At 45.1% G+C, this 26,645-nt stretch overlaps 2 protein-coding genes across 2 annotated transcripts; one reads left to right on the top strand and one right to left on the bottom strand.

Annotated features, from left to right (window-relative positions):
• The first annotated feature begins 118 nt into the window (after window positions 1-118).
• Window positions 119-16,406, top strand: TMEM185A (transmembrane protein 185A). The gene is made up of 7 exons (XM_069943020.1): window positions 119-427; window positions 5,072-5,248; window positions 6,689-6,899; window positions 11,240-11,323; window positions 11,472-11,648; window positions 12,841-12,964; window positions 14,850-16,406. Exons 1-7 carry the CDS (start codon window positions 390-392, stop codon window positions 15,092-15,094), a joined length of 1,056 nt encoding a protein of 351 aa, XP_069799121.1. The 5' UTR covers window positions 119-389; the 3' UTR covers window positions 15,095-16,406.
• Window positions 16,407-19,267: 2,861 nt separating this feature from the next.
• On the bottom strand, window positions 19,268-24,382 carry LOC138802692 (protein EOLA1-like). The gene is made up of 2 exons (XM_069986263.1): window positions 24,073-24,382; window positions 19,268-21,885 (listed from the first exon to the last, which is right to left on the bottom strand). The coding sequence occupies exons 1-2, from the start codon at window positions 24,323-24,325 to the stop codon at window positions 21,674-21,676; spliced, it is 465 nt and encodes a 154-aa protein (XP_069842364.1). The 5' UTR covers window positions 24,326-24,382; the 3' UTR covers window positions 19,268-21,673.
• Between the last annotated feature and the right edge of the window lie 2,263 nt (window positions 24,383-26,645).

The following is a 26,645-nucleotide window of genomic DNA, read 5'->3' as shown; positions in this document are numbered from 1 at the left end:
AGGCACTCTGTGTTTGAGAGACTCTGTCTATAGGGCGTGGCCTGCCATTAGGGGCGGGGTCTACACATACCATTTCTGGTGTCCCCCTGGCACCTCTAGAGTGGTGTGATCTCCTAGCACGACACCCCCATTCTCAGGGCAGCAGTGGGATCTTCCACTCCTCAGCTCCCGGACATGTAACGATCATTTCCTCTCATACACTGAGCACTTTACTATTTTGTTTTCCTTAAAAGGATTCTTGTACCGTAGTGATTGAGATAGAGGGCCAGTAGAAAGCGCAGGTCTATCACCAAGAAGGAGAAAGTGCGCGCTATGTAGTAGAGTTACGGCGGCTGGCAGCAGTGGAGCTCGCAATGTCCGCTCCTTAGAGCCCGTGCGGGGGTTACACCATGAATCTCCGGGGTCTCTTCCAGGACTTCAACCCCAGGTGAGTGTGTGTCTGGGGCAGATGGGTGACGGGGGCGGCAGGGGACGGGTGTGTGGGGTGTCCGGGGGCGACGGGGAACCTGAGGCCTAGAGACGGGGGAGGAAATGGCTGAAGACGGGGAAGAGGAAGCTGATGAGGACCGGGGAGAGGGGGGCCTGTCCGGGCAGGAGGGGGCGGCAGCCTGGGTGTCCCCGACCACCGTGTGTGGCCCCAGACACAGGTCACCGGCTGACTCCGCCGCCGCATACCGCAGTACTGAATGCCGCAACGTGTCTGTGTGTGATCGCTGCCGTATGTACAGTATGTGTGTGTGTGTGTGTATGTGTGATCGCTGCCGTATGTACAGTATGTGTGTGTATGTGTGATCACTGCAGTATGTACAGTATGTATGTGTGTGTGTGATCGCTGCCGTATGTACAGTATGTGTGTGTATATGTGTGATCGCTGCTTTATGTACAGTGTGTGTGTGTATATGTGTGATCGCTGCCGTATGTACAGTATGTGTGTGTGGATGTATGTATGTGTGATCGCTGCAGTATGTACAGTATGTGTGTGTATATGTGTGATCGCTGCCGTATGTACAGTATGTGTGTACAGTATGTATGTGTGATCGCTGCCGTATGTACAGTATGTGTGTATATGTGTGATCGCTGCCGTATGTACAGTATGTGTGTGATCGCTGCCGTATGTACAGTATGTGTGTGTATGTATGTGTGATCGCTGCAGTATGTACAGTATGTGTGTGTGTATGTATGTGTGATCGCTACAGTATGTGTGTGTATATGTGTGATCGCTGCCATATGTATGTGTGTACAGTATGTGTATGTATGTGAGCGATACAGTATGTATGTATGATCGCTGCAGTATGTACAGTATGTGTGTACAGTATGTGTATGTATGTGAGCGATACAGTATGTATGTATGATCGCTGCAGTATGTACAGTATGTATGTGAGTGATACAGTATGTATGTGTGATCACTGCAGTATGTACAGTATGTGTATGTATGTGAGCAATACAGTATGTATGTGTGTACAGTATGTATGTGATCGATGCAGTATGTACAGTATGTGTATATGTGATCACTGCAGTATGTACAGTATGTATGTGTGTACAGTATGTGTATGTATGTGAGCGATACAGTATGTATGTATGTGTGATCACTGCAGTATGTACAATATGTGTATGTATGTGAGCGATACAGTATGTATGTGTGTACAGTATGTATGTGATCGCTACAGTATGTGTATATGTGTGATCACTGCAGTATGTGTATGTATGTGAGTGATACAGTATGTATGTATGTGTGTGTGATCGCTGCAGTATGTACAGTATGTGTATATGTGATCACTACAGTATGTGTATGTATGTGAGTGATACAGTATGTATGTATGTGTGATCGCTACAGTATGTGTATGTATGTGAGCAATACAGTTTGTATGTGTGATCGCTGCAGTATGTACAGTATGTGTGTGTGATCGCTGCAGTATGTACAGTATGTGTGTATGTGTGATCGCTGCAGTATGTACAGTATGTGTGTATGTGTGATCGCTGCAGTATTTACAGTATGTATGTGTGTGTATATGTGATCACTGCAGTATGTACAGTATGTATGTATGTATGATCGCTGCAGTATGTATGTGTGTACAGTATGTATGTGTGATCGCTGCAGTATGTACAGTATGTGTATATGTGATCGCTGCAGTATGTACAGTAGGTGTATATGTGATCACTGCAGTATGTACAGTATGTGTATGTATGTGAGCGGTACAGTATGTATGTGTGATCGCTGCAGTATTTACAGTATGTATGTGAGCGATACAGTATGTATGTGTGATCGCTGCAGTATTTACAGTATGTATGTGAGCGATACAGTATGTATGTGTGATCGCTGCAGTATGTATGTGTGTACAGTATGTGTGATCGCTGCAGTATGTACAGTATGTGTATGTGTGTACAGTATGTGTATGTATGTGAGCAATACAGTATGTATGTGTGATCGCTGCAGTATGCACAGTATATGTGATCGCTGCAGTATGTGAGCGATACAGTATGTATGTATGTGTGATCGCTGCCGTATGTACAGTATGTGTGTGTGTGTATATGTGATCGCTGCCGTATGTACAGTATGTATGTGAGCAATACTGTATGTATGTGTGATCACTGCCGTATGTACAGTATGTGTGTATATGTGATCGCTGCCGTATGTACAGTATGTGTATGTATGTGAGCGATACAGTATGTGTGATCGCTGCAGTATTTACAGTATGTGTGTGTGTATATGTGATCACTGCACAGTACAGTACAGTATGTGTATGTATGTGAGCGATACAGTATGTATGTGTCTGTGTGTGATTGCTGCAGTATGTGTGTATATGATCAGTGCATTGTGTCTGTGATTGCTGTAGTATGAATGTGTGTGATCACTGCACTATGTATGTATGTGATCAGTGCAGTATGTGTGTATGTATGTGATCAGTGCAGTATGTGTGTATGTATGTGATCAGTGCGTTGTGTCTGTGTGATCTCTACATTGTATCTGTGTTCACTATGTTGTGTATATTTAAGCGCTACCTTGTATATATGTAATAGCTTCTTACTGGTAGTGGTCACCTCATGTGACCAGCAGTCAGTGTTACTTTGTATATTGGTTCTGACAGGTAGTGATGGCTACATATAATTGGTTCTGACTGGTAGTGATGGCTACATATAATTGGTTCTGACTGGTAGTGATGGCTACATATAATTGGTTCTGACTGGTAGTGATGGCTACATATAATTGGTTCTGACTGGTAGTGATGGCTACATATAATTGGTTGTGACTGGTAGTGATGGCTACATATGATTGGTTGTGACTGGTAGTGATGGCTACATATGATTGGTTGTGACTGGTAGTGATGGCTACATATGATTGGTTGTGACTGGTAGTGATGGCTACATATAATTGGTTGTGACTGGTAGTGATGGCTACATATAATTGGTTGTGACTGGTAGTGATGGCTACATATAATTGGTTGTGACTGGTAGTGATGGCTACATATGATTGGTTGTGACTGGTAGTGATGGCTACATATAATTGGTTGTGACTGGTAGTGATGGCTACATATAATTGGTTGTGACTGGTAGTGATGGCTACATATAATTGGTTGTGACTGGTAGTGATGGCTACATATAATTGGTTGTGACTGGTAGTGATGGCTACATATGATTGGTTGTGACTGGTAGTGATGGCTACATATAATTGGTTGTGACTGGTAGTGATGGCTACATATAATTGGTTGTGACTGGTAGTGATGGCTACATATAATTGGTTGTGACTGGTAGTGATGGCTACATATGATTGGTTGTGACTGGTAGTGATGGCTACATATAATTGGTTGTGACTGGTAGTGATGGCTACATATGATTGGTTGTGACTGGTAGTGATGGCTACATATGATTGGTTGTGACTGGTAGTGATGGCTACATATAATTGGTTCTGACTGGTAGTGATGGCTACATATAATTGGTTGTGACTGGTAGTGATGGCTACATATAATTGGTTCTGACTGGTAGTGATGGCTACATATAATTGGTTGTGACTGGTAGTGATGGCTACATATAATTGGTTCTGACAGGTAGTGATGGCTACATATAATTGGTTGTGACTGGTAGTGATGGCTACATATGATTGGTTGTGACTGGTAGTGATGGCTACATATGATTGGTTGTGACTGGTAGTGATGGCTACATATAATTGGTTCTGACTGGTAGTGATGGCTACATATAATTGGTTCTGACTGGTAGTGATGGCTACATATAATTGGTTCTGACTGGTAGTGATGGCTACATATAATTGGTTGTGACTGGTAGTGATGGCTACATATAATTGGTTGTGACTGGTAGTGATTACTTCATTGTATCCATGTGATTAGTCCCAGTAGCTCTACCAGGCATTGGACGTGTTACAGTTGGACGTTGCTATGACAACGGTCAGGCAAAAATTGCTGATGAATTTTGACAAGCTCCTAAAGTCTGGTTCTGTCCCACTTCTATACCACATGGGGTCCCCATTGCCGTCGCCTCTTGCCTGCGGGCACTTCCAGCCCATATAATTATGTCAGATCTCCACAAGTACATGGGGATCCATCAGTGCTGACTTCTTTCTTGTTGCCACCAATAATTTAATCCTATGCCACCGTTTGTGGTTCCTGTCTGGTAACACAGGATGACCCCCTTTTCCTTAGCTAGCTTTGTCCACATATTCCCTAATGAATATTGGAGGGCAGTGTTCCCCAACCTTCTCAGCTGCTGCAGAACTGCAATCTCAACATGTGGCTATCTGGGCATGCTGGGAGTTATAGAACTGTGGTAACAACAGACTACCGCTGTAGCATAGATGCAATGTTTCTCAGCACAATTGGAGTTGATGTGGAACCAACCTGCCATAGCCAGAAACTCAATGTAAGGGTGAAATCCACTTTAAGAACTAGTGGGGACTAGGCAGAGAACACCTCCAGTGACGTCTATATACTCTAATGCCCTAACTTGGACTGACCCATCATTACCTTAGTGATAGTTCATGTATAAAACTCCGTAAGGAAGCTCTATACTGCGGTATGTTATACTTTATTTACCCAACATGTTACATGTCTGTGTCTTGCAGTAAGTTCCTTATCTACGCTTGTCTCTTGCTGTTCTCTGTCCTCCTGTCCCTGCGATTGGATGGTATTATACAATGGAGTTACTGGGCGGTCTTTGCACCAATATGGCTGTGGAAGCTGATGGTCATCGTTGGAGCCTCGGTGGGCACAGGGGTCTGGGCACGAAACCCTCAGTACAGGTATTCAGTACTTTCCACCCCCAACAGCTATTGCCATATAATTGTAGATCAATAAATTCTTGTTATACATTCGGGGCTTGTATCCACCAAACAGATAAAGACATGTACTAGTTATACTAAGGAAATGACAGGCCACTCAGCCAATCACTGGCCACGGCGCTGTCCCTTTCCATCCAGGAATTGGCTAAGAAGCATGTCTTATATAAGACAAGTACAGAAGCGTGAGCAGGGAATAGATAATTCTAAACTTTCTTAAATATTTATTATTTTCATGAACTGGAGAGAATGGAGCGGCTGCACATCCCATCTATGGCTGATACTAATGCCGCTTGGCCTATATTAAAAATCAACACCAGAGTGTCTGTATATGAATTGATCAAGCCATATTGCCCCGTGTACCACCGCGCAGGTCCTCTGGTCCACACGGGTCCCTACGCTAACTCCACACCATGTCGGTCAGTGACCGCCACCCCCGCAAAGCGTGCACGTGCAGGGAAGGGAGGCCATGGAATGGCCCTGCAACCCCAATGTCACAGGACCAGACCCAAAAAGCCCCACCAAAACTCGGCCAGCACCACCGGCGGGGAAGGCTGCCCCCAAACGACACAAGTATGGATAAGGTATTACACTTACCATTGCTGCTCTCACAGAATGGGGAAGCCATAAGGTCCGGACATGTAAGCACAGGCATATCCTGCTAATTTTGGTCATGTGGGTCTTATAAAGGAGTGCGAGCTGTTCAGAGAGGGAGAACTGTGAAACACGAACTGGAGAGAATGGAACGGCTGCACATCCCATCTATGGCTGATACTAATGCCGCTAGGCCTATATTAAAAATCAACACCAGAGTGTCTGTATATGAATTGATCAAGCCATATTGCCCCGTGTACCACCGCGCAGGTCCTCTAGTCCACACGGGTCCCTACGCTAACTCCACACCGTGTCGGTCAGTGACCGCCACCCCCGCAAAGCAGCAGCTATGGTGAGCGCAATACCTCATCCAGACTTGTGCTGTTTGGGGGCGACCTTCTCCGCCGGCGGTGCTGGCCGGGTTCTAGTGTGGTGTTTTCGGGTCTGGTCCCATGGCCCCTGTTCCCTGACTGTACACGCCTGCGGGGGTGGTGGTCACTGACCGACACAGTGTGGACTTAGTGTAGGGACCCATGTGTATCAGATACCTGCACGCGGTACATGGGGCAGTGTGGCTTGATCAATTCATACACAAAATTCTGATGTGTTTTTTATTTAGCCTAGGGGCACTAGTATCAGCCATAGGTGTGAGGTGCAGCACTCTTTTTCTTCCCTGAACCGTTTATTATTTTCATGTAAAGAGCAAGGGCTGCAGGACATCACTAATGAGATATATAGCTCTCATTTACTTACCCTTACCCTGTGAATATGCAGCACCATCGATACCATGTTGTCTACCTGATCTTGCAGGGCGGAAGGTGAAACCTGTGTGGAGTTTAAAGCCATGCTTATTGCCGTGGGGATCCACTTGTTGCTCCTAATGTTTGAAGTTCTTGTCTGTGATCGAATCGAGAGAGGAAACCACTACTTCTGGCTCCTGGTCTTTATGCCACTCTTCTTTGTGTCTCCGGTTTCAGTCGCTGCCTGTGTCTGGGGCTTCCGTCATGACCGTTCACTTGAGGTGAGTTCAGACTTGAAGGCTCTGGGATCTTCACAGCATTGCCCACTTCCCTACTTGTAAGGGTAGTGTCACATGTGACATACTTGCTGTGGATTTATTGCTTAGAATTTCTTTGTGAAGAATCCAGGTACTCCAGAGACAAAAAAAATGTTAATAGTATGCCTTAACCCCTTCCCCCAATATGACGTCCAGGGACGTCATGAAAAGCAGTGGCAGAACGCATCATGACGTCCCTGGACCCCCCTCTGTCTCTATCTAAGATCCAGCAGCAAGAGGAGGCTGTGTGACACAGCCTCCTCCTGCTGCCTCTGCCCGGACGGGAGCCGCGCTCCTACCGGGCAGTTAACCCCATAAACGCTGCGGTCAATGCGCCCGCAGCGTCTATGGGGAGATTTCGTGTCCTCCCGCCGCAGGGGAGGCCTCCCCCCACCGCCACTCCATTTATGTCCCCCGGCCCCCTCCCCTCGTCCTCCGATACCGGCGGATCGCCGCTATTACCGTTATAGCGGCGATCCGCCGGTATCGGGCATTACCGCCGCCTTACATCTCCCCCCAGCGTGGGGGGAGATGAAAATGTATCCCCCAGACCCCAGATCAGCCCCACTAGTGGGCGATCACTATCCCTCCCCTTCCCGGGCGGCCATCACATTCAAGATGGCCGCCCCCATGGAAATGAATAAATGATCAAAGCCCCATGGGGCAGTGATCGGGGCCCCCCCCCCCCCTGTGTGGTCCCGGAGCAGGCGATTGGCGGTATATACTATATACCGCTGATCGCCTGTTCCCAGTGCAAAAAAGCACTTTTTATCCCCTGTCACCATAAATCATTGGTGACAGGGGATAAAAAGTGATACAGTGTCGTCACCCCCGTCCCCCAGTCACCCCCCTTCCCCATATACATTACCTGATCCAGGGAGGTCCGTCCTCATCGGCGTCCAGGCTGATTCTGAAGTGCGCATGCGCTCCAGAATCAGTTATCTCGGAAAATTTAAAGTGACAGAGACCAATTTGGTCTCTGTCACTGAACTATGATTACTGTGATATCACAATATCAAATATCACAGTAATCATAGTAATATAGTGAAAATCAATGTATAAAGTACAAAAAGTGAAAAACATACAAAAAAATAAAACACACTTTTTATTATAGTAATAATTGCAGTTTACTCCCAGATTACCCCTACCCCCCCCCCCCAGATTACCTGTAACCACCGCAGGTTGCCCATATCCGCCCCAGGTTGCCCGTAATCACGCCAGATTCCACGTAACCAGATTCCATAACCACCGCACGTTGCCTATAACCACCACATGTTGACCGTAACCACCCCGAATTGCCAGTGACCCCCTCCAGATGGTCTGTAATCAGCCCCGATTGCCTCTGACCCCCGCACGTTGCCTCTGACCCCCGCACGTTGCCTCTGACCCCCGCACGTTGCCTCTGACCCCCGCACGTTGCCTCTGACCCCCGCACGTTGCCTCTGACCACCGCACGTTGCCTCTAACTCACACACGTTGCCAGTGACCACACCAGATTGCCGTAACCACCCAAAATTACATGTACCCACCCCTGATTACCTATAAGCACTTCAGTTTATCCGTAAGCACCCCAGATTATCTGTAACCCCCCCATGTTGCCCGTAACCACTGCAGATTGTCTGTAACCCCCCCCAGGTTGCCCCTAATCACACGTAATTCCCCCCAGATTGCCCCCGACCACCGCACGTTGCCTCCGACCACCCCAAATTGCCAGTGACCCTCTCCAGATTGCCCGTAACCACGCCAGATTGCCTGTAACCACCCCAAATTACAGGTACCCATCCCAGATTACCTATAAGCACTTCAGTTTATCCGTAACCACCCCACGTTGCCTGTAACCACCCCAGATGGTCTATAACCACCCCAGGTTGCCCGTGACCACCCCGCATTACCTGTAATCTCATTTTTTTATTCTAATATTCTATTCTAATAACTATTACTAGCTGCGGTTTTGCTCCAGCAAATTGGCGCTCTCTTCCTTCTGAGCCCTGCTGTGTGTCCATACAGTGGTTTATGCCCACGTATGGGGTACCGTTTTACTCAGAAGAAGCTGCGTTACAGATTTTGGGGTACGTTTTTTCTCCCATTCCTCGTGAAATTGAGAAATTGTAAACTAAACAAACATATTATTGGAAAAATTCGAGTTTTTCATTTTTACTGTTTTATTTTAAATACTTTCCTCTAATACCTGTGGGGTCAAACCGCTCACTGCACCCCAAGATGAGTTCTTTGAGGGGTGTACTTTCCTAAATAGGGTGACTTCTGGGGGGGTTCTATTCTGCTGACACTACAGGGGCGCTGCAAACGCACCTGGCGCTCAGAAACTTCTTCGGAAAAATCTGCACTGAAAATGCTAATTGGCGCTCCCTTCCTTCTGAGCCCTGCTGGGTGCCCATACAGTGGTTTATGCCCACATATGGGGTACCGTTCTACTCAGGAGAACCTGCGTTACAGATTTTGGTATGCAGCTTCTCCCCTGTTCCTAGTGAAATTGAGAAATTTCAAACTAAACGAACATATTATTGGAAAAATTCGTGTTTTTCATTTTTACTGTCTAATTTTGAATACTTTCCTCTAATACCTGTGGGGTCAAAATGCTCATCCTATCCAAAGATGAATTCTTTGAAGGGTGTACTTTCGAAAATGGGGTGACTTTTGGGGGGATTCTGTTCTGCGGAAACTACAGGGGCACTGCAAACGCACCTGGCGCTCAGAAATGTTTTCAGCAAAATCTGCATTAAAAAAGCTAATTGGCGCTCCTTCCCTTCTGAGTACGGCTGTGTGCCTATACAGTGGTTTACGCCCACATATGGGGTACCATTGTATTCAGGAGAACCTGCGTTACAGATTTTGGCATGCTTTTTTTCCTCATGTTCCTTTTGAAAATGAGAAACTTTAATCTAAACGTATATATTATTTGAAAATTTTCATTTTCAATTTTTTTACGGCCTAATTGTGAATACTTTCCTCCAGCCCCTGTAGGGTTAAAATGCTCATTATAACCCTAGATTAATTCTTTAAGGTGTCTATTTTCCTAAATGGGGTCACTTCAGGATACCAGACTTCTAAATCCATTTAAAAAAAGAACTGGTCCCTAAAAAAATCAGTTTTGGAAACTTTCACAAAATGTGATAATTTGCTAATAAATTTGTAAGCCCCATAACACCCTAAAAAAGTAAAATATGTTTCCCAAATTATGCCAGAATAAAGAGCACATATTGGTAATGTGATTTAGTAACTAATTTATGTGCTATGACTTCCTTTTTTTAGAAGCAGAGAATTTCAGAAGTTCATAAAATGCAAAATTTCCTAATTTTTCATATTTTGATGTTTTTCACAAAAAACACACAAAGTAGTGACCAAATTTTGCCACTAATATAAAGTGCCATATGTGACGAAAAAACAATCTCAGAATCGCTAGCATACATTAAAGCATCACTGAGCTATAAGCGCATAAAGTGAGACAGGTCAGATTTTGAAAAATGAGCCTGGTCATTAAGGACAAAACAGGCTGCGGAGGCAAGGGGTTAATAAAGTATTATTACTTTATTGAAAAAAAAGGTGTACTGTATATACAGTATGGGGGTCGGGGCAGCATCCTGCGCTGTTTAGTGCTGTGCAGCTTAGCACCCTGCAGTTCCTGACACAAACAGTGGTGGCAGCAGAGGACAGTGTTGCCCCTTATTGCTGACAGGCACTCGAAGTACATATAGAAATTTTTTTTTTAAAAAAAGTTATATATACCTTTTTATTAAAGCAATCTATTAGCAAAAAAAAAAAAAAAACTAAGCAGTCTCCGGAGTACCCCTTTTAATACAGAAGCAACAAAGTACCTTCTCTTCATGATGTGGAGAATTACCTGTGGAGCCACTATGCCCTTATCCTCCATACCATTCCCATTCCATGCAGTTAGTCGTTTACTCCTGGCTCCGCTAAGACGGTTAGGGGCACTGCCCTGTCCCCATAGTGACCATGTGCCCAGCCGGCTCCATTGATTATCATTAGAAGGGGTGGGCCAGCCGGGGGTAGATCGCTGCTATGGGGGCACCTAGTGGTCTTACTGGACCGTGGAGTAAACAACTAAGTGCACAGGAACGGCGTCGAGGATAAAGGTAAGAGACATAATAACTTCATCAGCACCTCCTGCACAATAGGGAGATGTCAGCAGGTTCCATTTAACTAACCTGCTGATAGTTCCCCTTTAATAGTCCTAGGCTTAGGAGAACAGACCCCACAGAGAAAATCACCAAATACTGTTTGTTCTCTTTAAGAGTTAACTTTTTTTTTTTCTCTCCTTTTTACAGCTGGAAATCTTGTGCTCTGTGAATATATTGCAGTTCATATTCATTGCGCTGAGGCTGGACGGCATCATCACTTGGCCGTGGCTTGTAAGTGGCGTTCCTCTCATCTTAATGTAATCCATGTGCTCCTTTTGGAGCAGGGACAGTCTGCTGCAGTTATTACCAGTGTAGCTACAATGTAATTTGTTTCATATGGGTTTTTATTCTGTGACTTAAGCAATGTTTCTGTATTTAGGTGGTTTGTGTGCCCCTCTGGATCCTGATGTCCTTCCTCTGTCTGGTGGTCCTGTACTACATTGTGTGGTCTGTCCTCTTCTTACGATCCATGGATGTCATTGCTGAGCAGAGAAGGACCCACATCACCATGGCAGTCAGCTGGATGGCTATAGTTGTGCCATTGCTCACTTTTGAGGTATTATAAAACTAACAAGCGTGTGTGTGTCGGGGGGGGGGGGGGGGGGGGGGGGTGCACCCTGTAAGGGTATTAGTATGTACGTATATTTCCAGTGTGCAATCTAGGCTGACATTTCTATTCAAAAGACACCTTTCATTTACCTTGAGTGGTAGGATACTCTTTCAAACTCACAATGCAAATGAGAAGTACCTTTTTACCTGTGGTATTCAATACAGCTGACCAACAATGCATGATAATGGACACCATTTTATCCAGGATGAAAGATGCACAGCTTTTTCTTGGATAAACAACACCACCCCCTCCAGGTGGTTTGTGGTATTGCAGTTCAGCTTCATTCACTTCAATGGAACTGAGTGGGGAAAACCACACCCAATCTGAGGCCAAGGATAGTGCTGCTTCTAGAAAGTGGCCATATTTTTCTTAGCCTGGATAATCACTTTAAATCCACATTTTGGTTATGTTCACATGTACTGTATACGCTTTGGATTTTATGCTGTGTAAATCAGTATAAATAACACTGTACATGTGAACATACACCTGGTAAAAAAAAAAAAAAAAAAAAGTCACTCTGGCATGAAGTTCATGTTGTGTAATGGTACTTGGATTAGCCCCATTGAGTGGGACAGAAACCAAAAATTTATGATGGATTTTTCTGATTGAAAAAGCACCGTGTGAACGTACCACAAAGACATTTTGCAGAAAATTCCTTCAAATGATACGTCACTTGGCTCATTCTGTCTTGTAAACACCAGGGGGGAGATTTATCAAACATGGTGTAAAGTGAAACTGGCTCAGTTGCCCCTAGCAACCAATCAGATTCCACTTATAAATAATACATTGTCGGCATCAGGGCCTATGTCACCAGTTAGTGCATTGTTTGGTGCCGGGTTTACCTACTCCTCTGCCACTTCCCCCTCCCAGATGATGATGTAGATAGTGGGGGGAGTGCTCATGAATATCTAGCAGTCCCGAATGAATGCACCTCATTGAGCAGACTAGTGTTATGGAGATGGACCCTGGTGCATGTATATAAGTAATGTATGCCAGTATGAGGGTCTTATGAACTCATGCTGCCCTCATATAACATATATTGTCAGACTGTGTGTGTATGCATATATGCTTTCCCCCCCCCCCCCCCCCCCCACATTCTAGAACAATATATTCATCAGGTTGCCTCTTCTCGTTGTAGATCCTGCTGGTTCATCGATTGGATGGACATAATTTATTTTCTTATATTCCCATCTTTGTCCCTCTGTGGCTTTCATTGATTACTCTGATGGCAACAACATTCGGACAGAAAGGAGGAAATCACTGTAAGTACTATACACACTGGATTTAGACAGTAGCACAATTGTCTGCATTTAGCCCTTGTATACAGTAAGAAACAGAGGTTTTGAAGGGGTTGGCCACCCTTGTAAGACAAAGCAATGTTTAGGCACTTACAGAGAGTGCCCCTCACTGCCAGCCTGTACTGTATGACCAAGCTGCTTTACCCCCTTCCTGCTGCCCCCTATCCTGGTGTCTTGTCAGTCAACTCCATAAATAGTGTCCTGTGTGGATGGGCATGCAGCATGTTTAAATCAATACTCCAGGCGATTTTAAAGGGAACCAATCACCTCAAAAATGCATATAAAGCTAAGTACATGTGCTGTTAGACCACACAGCACACTTCCCACACATGTTTTCATAGCCTCCTTGCCTCCCCCGTGTAAGCCACAAAGTCACTTTATAAAACTGGCGCCCTGTATGCAAATTACCTGAGGTAGTCATCGGGGCGGTGTGCGGATAGCAGGTAGTCACGGTCTGCTGGGCGTCTATCGTCCTGGGCGTTCTTCCACTTTAATCATGCCCCTATGGGCGTGATTCAAATTGCCCAGTAGCTGTGACGTCACTCGAGAGCGTGCCGTGCCCGCCGCTGCCGCGCATGTGCAGTACAGTCGCTTCCATTGCGGCGGTACTGCGCCTGTGCAGAATAGCCTTGAACTCAGTGTGAGCCGGAGTTCGAGGCTATTCTGCACAGGCGCAGTACCGCCGGAATGGAAGTGGCGGTACTGCGCATGCGCGGCGGCGTCACAGCGTAGGCGCGCCAACGTCCCCGGCAGGGCGCGTTCCCGAGTGACGCCAAAGCTACTGTGCAATTTGAATCACGCCCACAGAGGCGTGATTAAAGCGGAAGAACGCCCAGAACGATAGGAGACTCCCAGCAGACCGTGACTACCTGCTATCAGCACACCGCCCCGATGACTACAGGGAGCCAGTTTTATAAAGTGACTTTGTGGCTTACACTGGGGAGGCAAGGAGGCTATGAAAACATGTGTGGGAAATATGCTCTGTGGTCTAACAGCACATGTACTTAGCTTTATATGCATTTTTGAGGTGATTGGTTCCCTTTGAGAAACTTTGTAATTGGGTTTATAAGGCAAATATGCCATTATCTGCATTCAAAAAGACTTTTTCCAGGTCCCCCCTCCCTCCTTTCTCTCATTCACAGGAAATGTCGACTCTTTTACATCAGTCGGGCCCTGTCTGTTCTATGGAGGGGGGAGGAGGGAGATTAGTCGAGAGTAGAGAACAAAGGATTACACAGCAGGACCTGTGTGAAAGCAGGTATTCAGAGGTCAGAGAGGTCAGTGCTGACTTCAGGGGAGATAGCCTGGCGATGTAGCTGTAAATTAACTCTTTGTTGTCCTGTTTTGGTCCCTCATCTTCCTCCACCCCTCCCCTCTCCATAAGAGAACCATGGGAGAGCTTCAAACTGCTTTTTCATGATAAATCGTTTTTTAGCTAATAAACCCAATTACAAAGTTTCTTAAAATCACCTGTACTATTGATTTCTGCCAAAAAAAAAAAGTTAACGACAGTGACACTTTAAGAACTGCTGTTACTTCAGTGTCCCATCCTAGAAGTGCTGGAGTGACATCCCATACATTGGGATGCTGAGCCAAAGTACAGTCATTGCAGCACTTCTGGTAGGGGCACCAAAGCAGCAGAGATTTTAAAGAGTGAAATAATTTAGTGAGTAATTTAACAAACCGTTATAAATATAAGGATCATTTCTTTGATCTGAACACTTTGCACAATTCAGGAAATTGTCACTATCTAAATATTACCGTACTTGACTGTCCGTTATCATTTGTGGTGATGTGTTAACATTGTATCCACTCGACAGAGTACTTACTGTAATCCTGATCTTTACAGGGTGGTTTGGTATTCGTAAAGACTTCTGCCAGTTCCTGCTAGAGATCTTCCCTTTCCTGCGGGAGTATGGTAATATCTCCTATGACATTCACCATGAAGACAGTGAAGATGCTGATGAGACCGCTGTGCCGGAGCCGCCCAAGATTGCCCCAACTTTTCGCAAAAAGACTGGCGTTGTTATCACTCAGAGCCCGGGAAAGTACGTGGTGCCGCCACCCAAACTGAACATAGACATGCCAGATTAATGCGGTTTTGATGAACTTCACCAATGCACGGCCGGTCTTTCTGATGGATTGCGCTTTCTACTACATTACTAGACTGTAAACGCTACTGACCTCACGCTATTTTTCTTCTTTTAACGTAGTCTACTTTATAATGCAGCTTAAAGTGGATCTGTCATCTCTCATGAAATGTCTGTTTTAGCAAATTCTTACATGCCTTATAAAACGTTAGTGTCAAACTTACAGCCCTCCAGCTGTTGCGAGAGTACAATTCCCATCATGCCTGGAGAGCTCAGGCATGATGGAGAGCTGCAAGTTTGACACCCCCTGTTATACAGAACAGTTCTGGAGCATTCCTAGAACACTGCATTGATCCTTAATGGAAATGTGTAAGTTGACAACTGGATATTACCATTCCCCTTGTCCATGGGGGTGTGTCTATACACTGACACTGTCCAATCAGTGCTGACTGTGTCAGGTAAAAAACCCACATGAACAAGGGGAATGGTGACGCCCAGTTGTCTTATTCAAACATTTCCAGGAAGAGTAACAGAGGAAATGTACAATGTAGGAAAAATCATCCGGTCTAGTTATTTCACTAGGTATTTAGTAAAATGTGCATGTTAGGAGAGGTGACACTTCCTTTGGACACACATCCATGGTGCTGCATTGAGATTTTTTTTCCCTGACCATGTCAGCTCAACTTATAGATGATTTATCTATTCATTACTTACTTGGACAAATTGGAGTAATCTTTTATTTTAATGTACATTGCTAGTTGACATTTTTTTCCCTTCTGTATTGTGCAGCTATTGTGCAAGAAACCATTGCCTTGGATCAATCTTGCATCTTATATAATACCACTAGCAAAAAGCCTTTTTTTTATATGGAACAGTCGATGAATTCTTATAAGAAATAGTAGTGTTTGAGAAACAAGCTTAGTATTCTATCCAGCATGGGACTAATCCTTCCTCTAGGATTTTTTTTTTTTAATGTCTAAATGTTTCCGCCATGCTTGCTTGTATAGTATTTATAAAGAAAGACACACATTTTAGCAGTGTAATATATTCCGTGGAAGAATCTATGTCTGTACAGTATAAATACAGAGTTTTTTTTTAAAGTGGGGTTTCTTTGTATAAAAGGAGAGAAGACTATGGTAAAATGTCCGGATTCCTGCTCCGATGAAATGTGTAACTTGCCAGTAATGTTTTCACACTGTTAATTATATGTAAAATATTATAGATATCAATATGGATGTTAATAAGTTATTAGGCGGTAAACAGTGTTCATGTACAGGTGTACAGCAGAAATCATTTAATAAATTGTTCATGAAGTACTCTAAATTCCTTTAAATCTTTTACATTTTAAAGGGTTAATACAAAGAGCTGTCACTATGGTTGTATTCACATACAGCTGAATTCAGAAATGAATGTGACTCTTCAAAATAAGGTTTGAAAATAGATTGTTGCATGTAAGAAAGCGCCTTTACACGGCACAATTAGATCGAGGGGTCGGGGCAAATGACTGATCCTTGAATCATTCCTACAGCCATGAAAACGGACAGCACAGATATGCATGTATCAATAGATCACGCATGAAGTGCATACTTACCTTCTGTGCTGCTGTTTGACCCAGCACTGTCAGCTCCCATCCTGCCCAGTCCCCTCCAGAATGAGGTTGACAGCTAGAGGAGGCTGCTGGCAGCCAGGAGCTGACTGTGCTGGATCACACAGCAGCACTGATGGTAAGTATGCACTTCATGTGTGATCTGGAATTTGACAACATTGATATAAGCATATTTGTGCTGTTACTTCCTCTTTGCTACATAAGTTTTAAAGGAAACCAATCACCTCAAAAATGCATATACAGCTAAGTACATGTGCTGTTAGACCACAGAGCACACTTCCCACACGTTTTCATAGCCTCCTTGCCTCCCCCGTGTAAGCCACAAAGTCACTTTATAAAACTGGCGCCCTGTATGCAAATTACCTGAGGTAGTCATCGGGGCGGTGTGCGGATAGCAGGTAGTCACGGTCTGCTGGGCGTCTCCTATCGTCCTGGGCATTCTTCCGCTTTAATCACGCCTCTGTGGGCGTGATTCAAATTGCACAGTAGCTGTGCCGTCACTCGGGAGCGCGCCGTGCCCGACGTCGGCGCGCCTACGCTGTGACGCCGCCGCGCATGTGCAGTACCGCCACTTCCATTGCGGTGGTACTGCGCCTGTGCAGAATAGCCTCGAACTCCGGCTCACACTGAGTTCGAGGCTATTCTGCACAGGCGCAGTACCGCCGGAATGGAAGCGGCTGTACTGCGCATGCGCGGCGGCGTCACAACGTAGGCGGGCACGGCGCGCTCTCGAGTGACGTCACAGCTACTGGGCAATTTGAATCACGCCCATAGGGGCGTGATTTAAGCGGAAGAACACCCAGGACTATAGGAGACGCCCAGCAGACCGTGACTACCTGCTATCCGCACACCGCCCCGATGACTACCTCAGGTAATTTGCATACAGTGCGCCAGTTTTATAAAGTGACTTTGTGGCTTACACGGGGGAGGCAAGGAGGCTATGAAAACGTGTGGGAAGTGTGCTCTGTGGTCTAACAGCACATGTACTTAGCTTTATATGCATTTTTGAGGTGATTGGTTCCCTTTAAAGCTTCCTTAAAAGATGCGATGGTGTGTTTTCCTGGTCTTAGAGTGTGTTTATACAGACAGATTTATCTGACAGATCTTTGAAGCCAAAGCCAGGAAGAGACTATAAACAGGGAACAGGTCATAAAAAGACTGAGATTTCTCCTCTTTTCAAATCCACTCCTGGCTTTGGCTTAAAAAATCTGTCATTAATTTCTCTATGTAAATGCACCATTAGTCTGATCGTTGTAACTTTTACACAGGCTGATTATTTGCCTCAGGAGTGCTTCTAATAACGCTTCTGGTCGATAATCAGCCTGTGAACTTGGCTCATCTCTAATGGAAAAGATTTTTTAAAGCAATCTTTGCAACCAATAGTACACATAAATTAGCTGATTTCTTCCCAAAACACCACACCTGTCCTTAGTTTGTGTGAGCTACAACTCTGCTTCATTTACTTTGATTGAACTGCAATACCACACACAAACTGAGGACAAGAGTGGTGCTGTATCTGAACACAAGCTGCTGTGTGTGTGCGTGCGCTATGGCTACAGCAGGGCTGTGTGTGTGTTTATTTAAGAAAGAGGCAAAAATTAAAGGGGTATTCTGATCAATAGTAAATAAAAATCCAGGGGGCGGTGGGATCATAAGTCCTATTTACCATCCCGGTTCCTCGCAGTGCAGTGTCATGGCTCAGGGTCCCCTTCTGGGCTCCTGTAATGTCATGGGCCCACTTATAAGTGCCTGCTTAGACAGTCAGTGAGTCATGATTCAGGAGAGAGCTGATAAATTTTGGCCTATGTCTGACCTCTATACAACAGGTATCTGGCATTGTTAGCAGTTTTCCTTTGTGTATGGTGAATATTTAGTCAGCAGTGAGTTCAGGACATGGTGGCTGGAGACTGGCTGCATCCACTGCACACACACAGGAGAATCTGCTTTATATCTTTGCCTTATTCCCTAAGAAGTTGCCCCAGGATCATGTAGGACATTACACAGAAGCTGCTGAGCCAGTTCTAGGTTACACTGGTGTCTGACTGGCCATTTATAAGAGAGTCGGTCCCTGATTAAATTCAGGAGCCTGAGCTGCAGCTTACTCCATAGCCCTGCTAGAATCCCCTTAGTATGACTACTGGTTTGCAAGTGGCAGTCTATACTGCTAACTGACCGATTTGGAGCCAGAGACTACGGGGGAGATTTATCAAACTGGTGTAAAGTAGAAATGACTTAGGGTGCGTTTACACAGAGAGATTTCTTACAATTTTTTTAAGCCAAAGCCAGGAATGGATTTAAGAGGAGCAATCTCAGTCTTTCCTTTATGACCTGATCCCTGTTTATAGTCTGTTCCTGGCTTTGGCTTCAAAGATCTGTCAGATAAACCTGTGTAAATGCACCATTACTTACCCCTAGCAACCAATCAGATTCCACCTTTTATTTTTCAAAGAATCTGTGAGGAATGAAAGGTGGAATCTGATTGGTTGCTTGGGGCAAGTAAGGGTCCATTTACACAGATTATCGGACAGATTATCTGCCAAAGATTTGAAGCCAAAGATCAGGTAATAAAGGAAAGTCTGAGATTTCTCCTTTTCAAATCCATTTCTGGCTTTGGCTTCAAATGTTTGGCAGATAATCTTTCTGTGTAAATGGACCCTAAGACAATTCTACTTTACACCAGTTTGATAACTATCCCCCTACGTGTTTATATCAATGAGCTCCTGCTGGGAATTTAGGCTACAATAATTTAGGTGATGGGTACATTTAGGGTACCTAATGTTTTTGGAATTTGAAATACATTTGGCATGGATTGCCAAATTAATATGATTGAAGGGAAATACGGATTGGGGCAGAGCAAGAGAAATAGTCCCCATCCCCATGCCTCCAGAGAAGAGGGAATAGGAGTAGACAAATGCCAATAGGATTGTTTGTATAGAATAGCGGCATCAACCCATCGGTGGCGAGACCCAATATAGCAATAAGAGATTGCCTGGAAGGTAGTGCTTATGGTAATCCAGTATCTAACTCATTTATATCATTGAAGGTTATGAACGTTCAGATTCCGAGTTGGTGCAGCTAGTAGGTCTCTTTCTCCCCCCTTGCTATAATCCTTTATACATGTTGTATTCAGTACACGGCAGTTCTTATGTTTCCCTCAAATACTGATTATAAAAGAGGAAAATCTCATTTTCATACATTATCTGAAAAGCTCCCATTATCTGACAGAAGTCAACACCGCTCAGCGTGATCACAGACTCATTTTACTGCAGGGAAATTAGTTTTTCCCTGGTTACGTCTACACAGAAAGCCGCAATTTACGGACATTTACTAATGATGGCAGATTCTTTCCGTCTGTGAATCCTAAATTATAATAAATGGATTTTTAATAACACGTACACATTCTTATAGATAAAGACAGAACTGAATACAGAATTGTATACAGTATATAAAACAGGAGGGCATATATAGCACAGCGGTGTCCGTGGCCTCCAGACACACTCACAACGTCTCTGAAGAGTGCGGGAAAAGTCTCATTTACTTCTCTGAATCAATGAATCTAACACATCCCTAACCATTAGTTGCAATGTACATTACATCATCCACCCTCAATTAAAAAAAAAAAATCATACATTAAGGAGTTGTCCAGTGAAAATCTTTTACTTTCAAATCAACTGGTTTCAAAAATTATATAGATTTGTAATCTACTTCTATTTAAAAAATCTCAAGTGTTCCAGTACTTATCAGTTGCTGTATGTCCTGCAGGAAATGCTTTTCTTTTCAGTCTGACACAGTGCTCTCTGCTGCTACCTCTGTCCAAGAAAGGAACTGTTCAGAGCAGGGGAGGTTTTCTATAGGGAGTTGCTAATGCCCATTCTGTACGGGATCACTAAAGGTGTCACGTCCTGAACGCACTGTACCCATATAGGATGAATTAGATGCTGCGCACCATTCATTCTAAGGATTATTGTGTCCCCGTTCTCAGGGCCCCCACTGAACAGTTTGGTAATACCCCGTTAAATTATTGTTGGTGGGTTTACTGTTTGATTTCTTTCTTTATTTTATTGATACGCATTTTACCTTATGTAACCCCCTAAAAGGGTATTCCCATCTGGACTAGCTATGCCCCTCCAGAGCCGTGCAGCTGTCACTAAAGCGCCACGGAGATTCAAAGAGTTATCCCGCTGCCAGCATGATATTGATACATCATTCCGGGTGGGGAAACAGTCCAGAACAGGGCTTTCCTATCCATAGGGCCCTTAATTTACAAAATGTGTGAATGCAGCCTAAGGCTATTTTCCCACACAGTACTTGGTCCAGGAGTCAGTCTAAGGGTACTATTACACGGAACAAGAATCGGCCGATTATCGTTCCGTGTAATAAAAACAACGATCAGCCGATGATCATTGTCATCGGCTGATCGTTGTTATAGGTTTGGAGCTATAATTGACGGCCACCGACCGCACACCTGCACGTGTAATAGCAGTGCGTGGAAGGTGGCTGACGATTTGCAAAGTAAATACATTACCTATCCATGGTCCAGGGTCCCTCCTGCGCTGTGCTTCTCCCTGGCTCCAACACGCTCCAGCTTCAGAGCTGACAGGCCACTCATCCAATCACAGGCCAGGACTGCCGCAGCCAGTGATAGGCTGAGCGGCCTGTCAGTTAAGGCCGCTCTGAAGCTGGAGCGAGCGGGACCCGGGGAACCACAATAGGAGCCCTGGACCATGGATAGGTAATGTATGCCAGCTTAGCAACGGCTGCAAGGGCATCGGTAACAATGTCCATGCAGCCCTTGTGAAACGATTATTGGGCCGCGTAATAGGCCCAGTTAATATCGGGCCCCATTGGCCAGTGTAATACTACCCTAAGATGAATGGGACAGTCGCAGACATTTCTGCAGTGTGTGAATCTTCTTTTTAGGTACAATACATAATGTGAGTTGCCTCCAAGTCCATATCAAAATTATTTGCCATAAACTCAAGAGGGAATGTATTCATCTGGTATTGTCACTTGCCAAATGTCTTTTCCACCTCTTTCAGGAATCGGTTCCAATAACCACCTGGCATTGCAAACCATTGTGAGGTATTTCCCTTCCAGTCCTGTTAACAAGGCTTTATTCTCCAGTTCAATGGTGTCCTCAACAGGGATGTCATCAGTATGCTGCCAGGTGTCCCCAATGTCAATGAGTCCTGTGAAAAGAATACAGAAAGAGATGAATGGAGGCTGAGCTGAAGTAACCTGCACTACACAGTAATCGGTATCACTCAGGGGCGTACCTAGAAATGGCTGGGCCCATAGCAAAATTTTGATTGGGCCCCCCTCCGACTGACTACAAGCCCATCAAGTGTAGTCATAACCTTTAAAATTTAACTGCAAGTGCTCGTTGGGAGGGCTTGCAGTTAATCAGACATTTGCAGCACCATGAAGGCCAGCTCGGCCACTAGGTGCTGCAAATGATGACAGCTTAGAGGGCCCAGTGTACTGTAGGAGTGGGTCACTGGGCCCCTGATGCGACGGGCCCCGTAGCAGTCGCTATGGCTGCTACTTCGGTAGTTACGCCCATACTCACTATGTATGGGGGCTGGTGCAGTGCCCCCCCCAACAGCTGATTGGCAGGGGGTGCCAGGTGCAAAATTCTTAGTAGCATGCTGAATGTACAGTTGCCAGGCTAGGCACCCTTGCACACCACCCAGCAAATGAGAAGCGATGGGCTATCATGCATATACCAAGTGTTGTAAAGGAGCAAGGACGTGCGAGTTTGACAGGAGTCCCTACATACTTTCTGAGGCATGCTATTCCAACAATGTAGAATACCACAAAAAAGGATAGCATGCCGCCACTGACTTTAGGGAGGGCATGGTAGAAGGATTGCGGTAGGGTATATGGATAGTATGTGGAGGGGCTTCAGTGTATAGGATTGGGCAGGGGATGAGCATAAAGTCTGGATAAGGGTTGGAAAGGATCGTATGATATTTGGAAAGATGCAATAACAACATAAGGGTAGAGCCAAAATGTGTTTTTGCAGTCCGTATAACATATCCATTTATTGGAAAAACAGATGCAATTGTGTGCATCCGTTTGGATCAGTTTTTCCACTGACTTCCATAAACAAAAAAATTATCAAAATGGATCCTTTTTCAATTTTTAGCGTGCCCATAAATGTGGGTGACCGCATTTATGTGTATATTGAAAGTAAGCATTTAAAGCGACTCTGTACCCACAATCTGACCCCCCCCACCCCCCCACCCCCACCCCAAACCGCTAGTACCTTCGGATAGCTGTTTTTAATCCAAGATCTATCCTGGGGTCAGTTCGGCAGGTGATGCATTTATTGTCCTAAAAAACAACTTTTAATCCTGCAGCGCTGTGTCTAACGGCCGGGGCTTACATTTGTATATGCATTAGGCTGGCACCACTTCTCCGTCCTTCCTCCCCACCCTCCTCATCATTAGGAATGATCCAGGAACATTTACTGCAGTTTCAGCTTTGCACAGGTGTATTAACGATCCAGCCCATGTTCATTATGCACAAAGCTGGGGAATAGGAAGCAATCTGCCTGGAGTATTCCTAATCATGAGGAGGGTGGGGAAGGACAGAGAGGTTGTGCCAGCCTAATGCATATACAAATGTAAGCCCCGGCCGTTAGACACAGCGCTGCAAGTTTAAAAGTTGTTTTTAAAACAATAACTGCATCACCTGCCAAACGGACCCCAGGACAGATCTTGGATTAAAAGCAGCTATCCGAAGGTACAAGTGGTTTGGGGGAAAGATTGTGGGTACAGAGTCACTTTAAAAATGGGTCTGTTAAATAGACTGAAAAAAACGCAGTGTGAACCCACCTAAGATGGAGAACAGACAAGGTAAGAGGTTCAAAGCTGGTGGAATAAGAAATGCTTTCCTAACCTGTGAACTGGTCCCTTCCATAAAGGCATGGACTCAGACAGTCAGTGGCGTAGCTGGCATGGAGGCAGACCACGCGACTGCTATGAGGCCCATGGGGCGGGGGGCCTGGGCCCCCATCAGCAAGACACGTGGTCTGCCCCCAGGGTGCTGCAAGCTCACTTACCACCAGCACTTCTCTCCCCAAGCGACTGGATCAGGCACTGCCACTATTGGCTGCTGCACATCCCGCCCTCCAGTCAGTACTCCAGCCACCAGACAGTGACAGTTGAAGCAGGCACTGCCCACTTGTGCCATCTGGCACCTACAACTTGCTCCTTCATGCAGAATACATAAAACCACTCCATAGTAAAGGGAGATATGTGAGAATATGTTTGAGCCCTAAAACTGACTGTGTGTATATAGTCATATAGTAACATGCAATAGTAGACAGAACCCTGTGGGATGAAACTGCTAAACACAATGATAACACTGACCTGCAATGACTCCTCTGCCGAACCTCTCCCCCTGCTCTATCAGCTGCTGCAGCTGCTCCTCCGCCATCCCCAGCCTGACCTGCAGAACGTCCCGCCAGTCCTGCTGCTCCCAGTCTCTGACAGCAATGTGTACAGCCAGGGTGCTGTTCCGGTAATCAGCCAGCAGAGGTCGCCAGCGTGTTTCCACTGTCTTGACTCCATTTAATAGCAGCCCCGCATAAGGCTGACGGAAGGAGAGGCAGCCGACCTGCATGTCTGCCCGTGGTGGCTGCACTGCCCTGCAAGGTGCCACAAGCTTCAGTAAGAAAGCAGCAGCAGCAGCCTACAGTGCTCAGGGTGCCAGAGCTCAGCACATGGCTTCAGAGAGACTAGCAGAAGAAACGCCGCCTGCTCAACAGCTTGTAACCATAACGTAAAACTACAATACCCAGAATCCCTTTTGCTCAGGATACTTTTTGTAAAAACTTTATTGAATGCACAAAGAACAGACAAGCCTGCTGATCCTGGCCATGTCAAAAAGAATCATTACTATAAAGTGTTATTTTAGCTTCTGACCTCTTGCACTTTAATATACGAGACACTTAGGTGGTCACCTTTTTTTCCCACCAAACTTTGAGGTGCACTTGGAGCTGTCACTGGTGACATGGTTGTTTCAAAACTTTAATCAACAGTAGATGTGATATAAAGCAAGTTTGCAATTTACATTTATTATTTTTTTTATAGTTATCATGGAAAACACGGCACTTCCTGTGTTTTTTCTTTTCTTTTAACAGTCTAAATGCAGGAAGTCCCGTGTTTCCCAGATCATCTGCGCTCACAGAGAAGGCAGTCATGTGATTGATGGACACATTGGGGGACATTTATCAAACTGGTGTAAAGTAGAATTGGCTGTTGCCCCTAGCAACCAATCAGATTCCACTTTTCTTTCCTCACAAATTCCTTTGAAAATGAAAGGTGGATTCTGATTGGTTGCTAGGGGCAATTCTACTTCACACCAGTTTGATAAATCTCCCCCCTTGAGTTATAAAGACAGGTACACTAAAGGATTTTTGGCACCTAAGGCCAAGGCCTCATTCTTACGTCCGTATGTTTTTACAGACAATATTTTGAGTCTATAATTTTTTTGTTCACAATCCACCAAAAAAAAAAAAAAAAAAAAAACACAGCCGCAGTGGCAAGCAGGGAATGTATGCTTCGGGCCGGGGCGGCGGGCGGGTGGCCGGGGGTTAAAGGGGCCGGGTCGCATATATGCAGCGGAATGAATTTTCCGCCGCGAGTATGTGACCCCAGTGAAATCCGCTGCGGATCCAGTACGTGTAAAGGCACCCAAAAGAAAGATGTATTAGCTTTTCCTACCCCCAGTCATTTTCCCTTGGTTTACAGTGATGTCACAATTTGCTGATGCCCAAAAAACGGACGCCATGGATCTGCAATCCACAAAAGATGGATGGTATTGGCTCCTAATAGTATATCCGTGCTGTGTTTTTTTTTTTTTTTTTTGCAGCACCAATCCGCAAATATTGCGGACGTGTGAATGAGGCTATAGAAAACAATGGGTTCTAAATTGGTTGGCAATTGTCTGGACACATCTTGTGGACATGTGAATGAGGCCTAAGGCTACACAATGTTTGGGCACTATGCTCTAGTATATGTCAGCGAACTGGCAAAAAGGTGTGCTGACATACTGTATACTGCGGTGAGCACAGGATTGAACATAGTGTACTAGCATCTACATTCAGTCCATTTCCAAAACGTATAACTTTAAGTGACTCAGACGTGTGTTGTGCTGCCCCCTTCAGCTCAGGAAGGAGACTAAATGTGCCTATTTTGTCTGCTCAAATCAGTGTGATCTCGGGATTTGACACCAATGCCTCAAGAAAGATCCCGAGTAGAGATAAGCATGCAGCATTTGATTACTGGTGGCTGAAGAACTTGGATGCAGCCCTAAGGCTGTCTGGAAAAAAACATGGATATACTCATAGGCTCCTTGGGGCTGCATCTAACTCATTCAGTCACTGCTAATCAACTGCTGCATGCTTGAGTACAGACTAACCCAAGCATGCTCAAGGTTCTCTCATCCCTACTCGGGATCTTGGGATGTCTTGAGCTTAGGGTATGACAAGCTGTAAAAACGCTGTTTTGCCATGAGTGAACATGGCCTTAAAATGCAAGAACCATGGAAATCGCTTAATTCCTGGAGCCTTTGTTCTGCCATTGATATACCGCAGTTATGAATGTGGTTATCTGGAAGCAAAGGATCTGAAAATGATTCTGCAGATGAACAGGGTTGGCATCGAAAATGTCACCAAAACGTTCTTAAAATATGTTTACCATAAAAACATTATTTAAAGAGCATGTACCATCAGGTACATCCTCTTTAATCTGACCCATGGATAGAACGGTGTTGTCACGGGGAAGCCAGTGCCGCGGTCCGTTTTTTGGTTCCCGTTTACGGCGCTGTTCTATCTACGGGTACCAGGCCGGGGCAGAAGCACTGGAGGTGTGTCGGCCCGCCCCATTAGAATCAATGGAGCCATCATAGAAGGGAGGAGGTTTCCGCCCACTGGGGGTGG

The sequence above is a fragment of the Dendropsophus ebraccatus genome, chromosome 10 (genome assembly GCF_027789765.1).
Source record: "Dendropsophus ebraccatus isolate aDenEbr1 chromosome 10, aDenEbr1.pat, whole genome shotgun sequence".
In the NCBI taxonomy this organism is placed as follows: Eukaryota; Metazoa; Chordata; class Amphibia; order Anura; family Hylidae; genus Dendropsophus; species Dendropsophus ebraccatus.
Note: the sequence above shows the minus strand (reverse complement) of the source record. Positions and strands in the feature narration are given on the sequence as shown.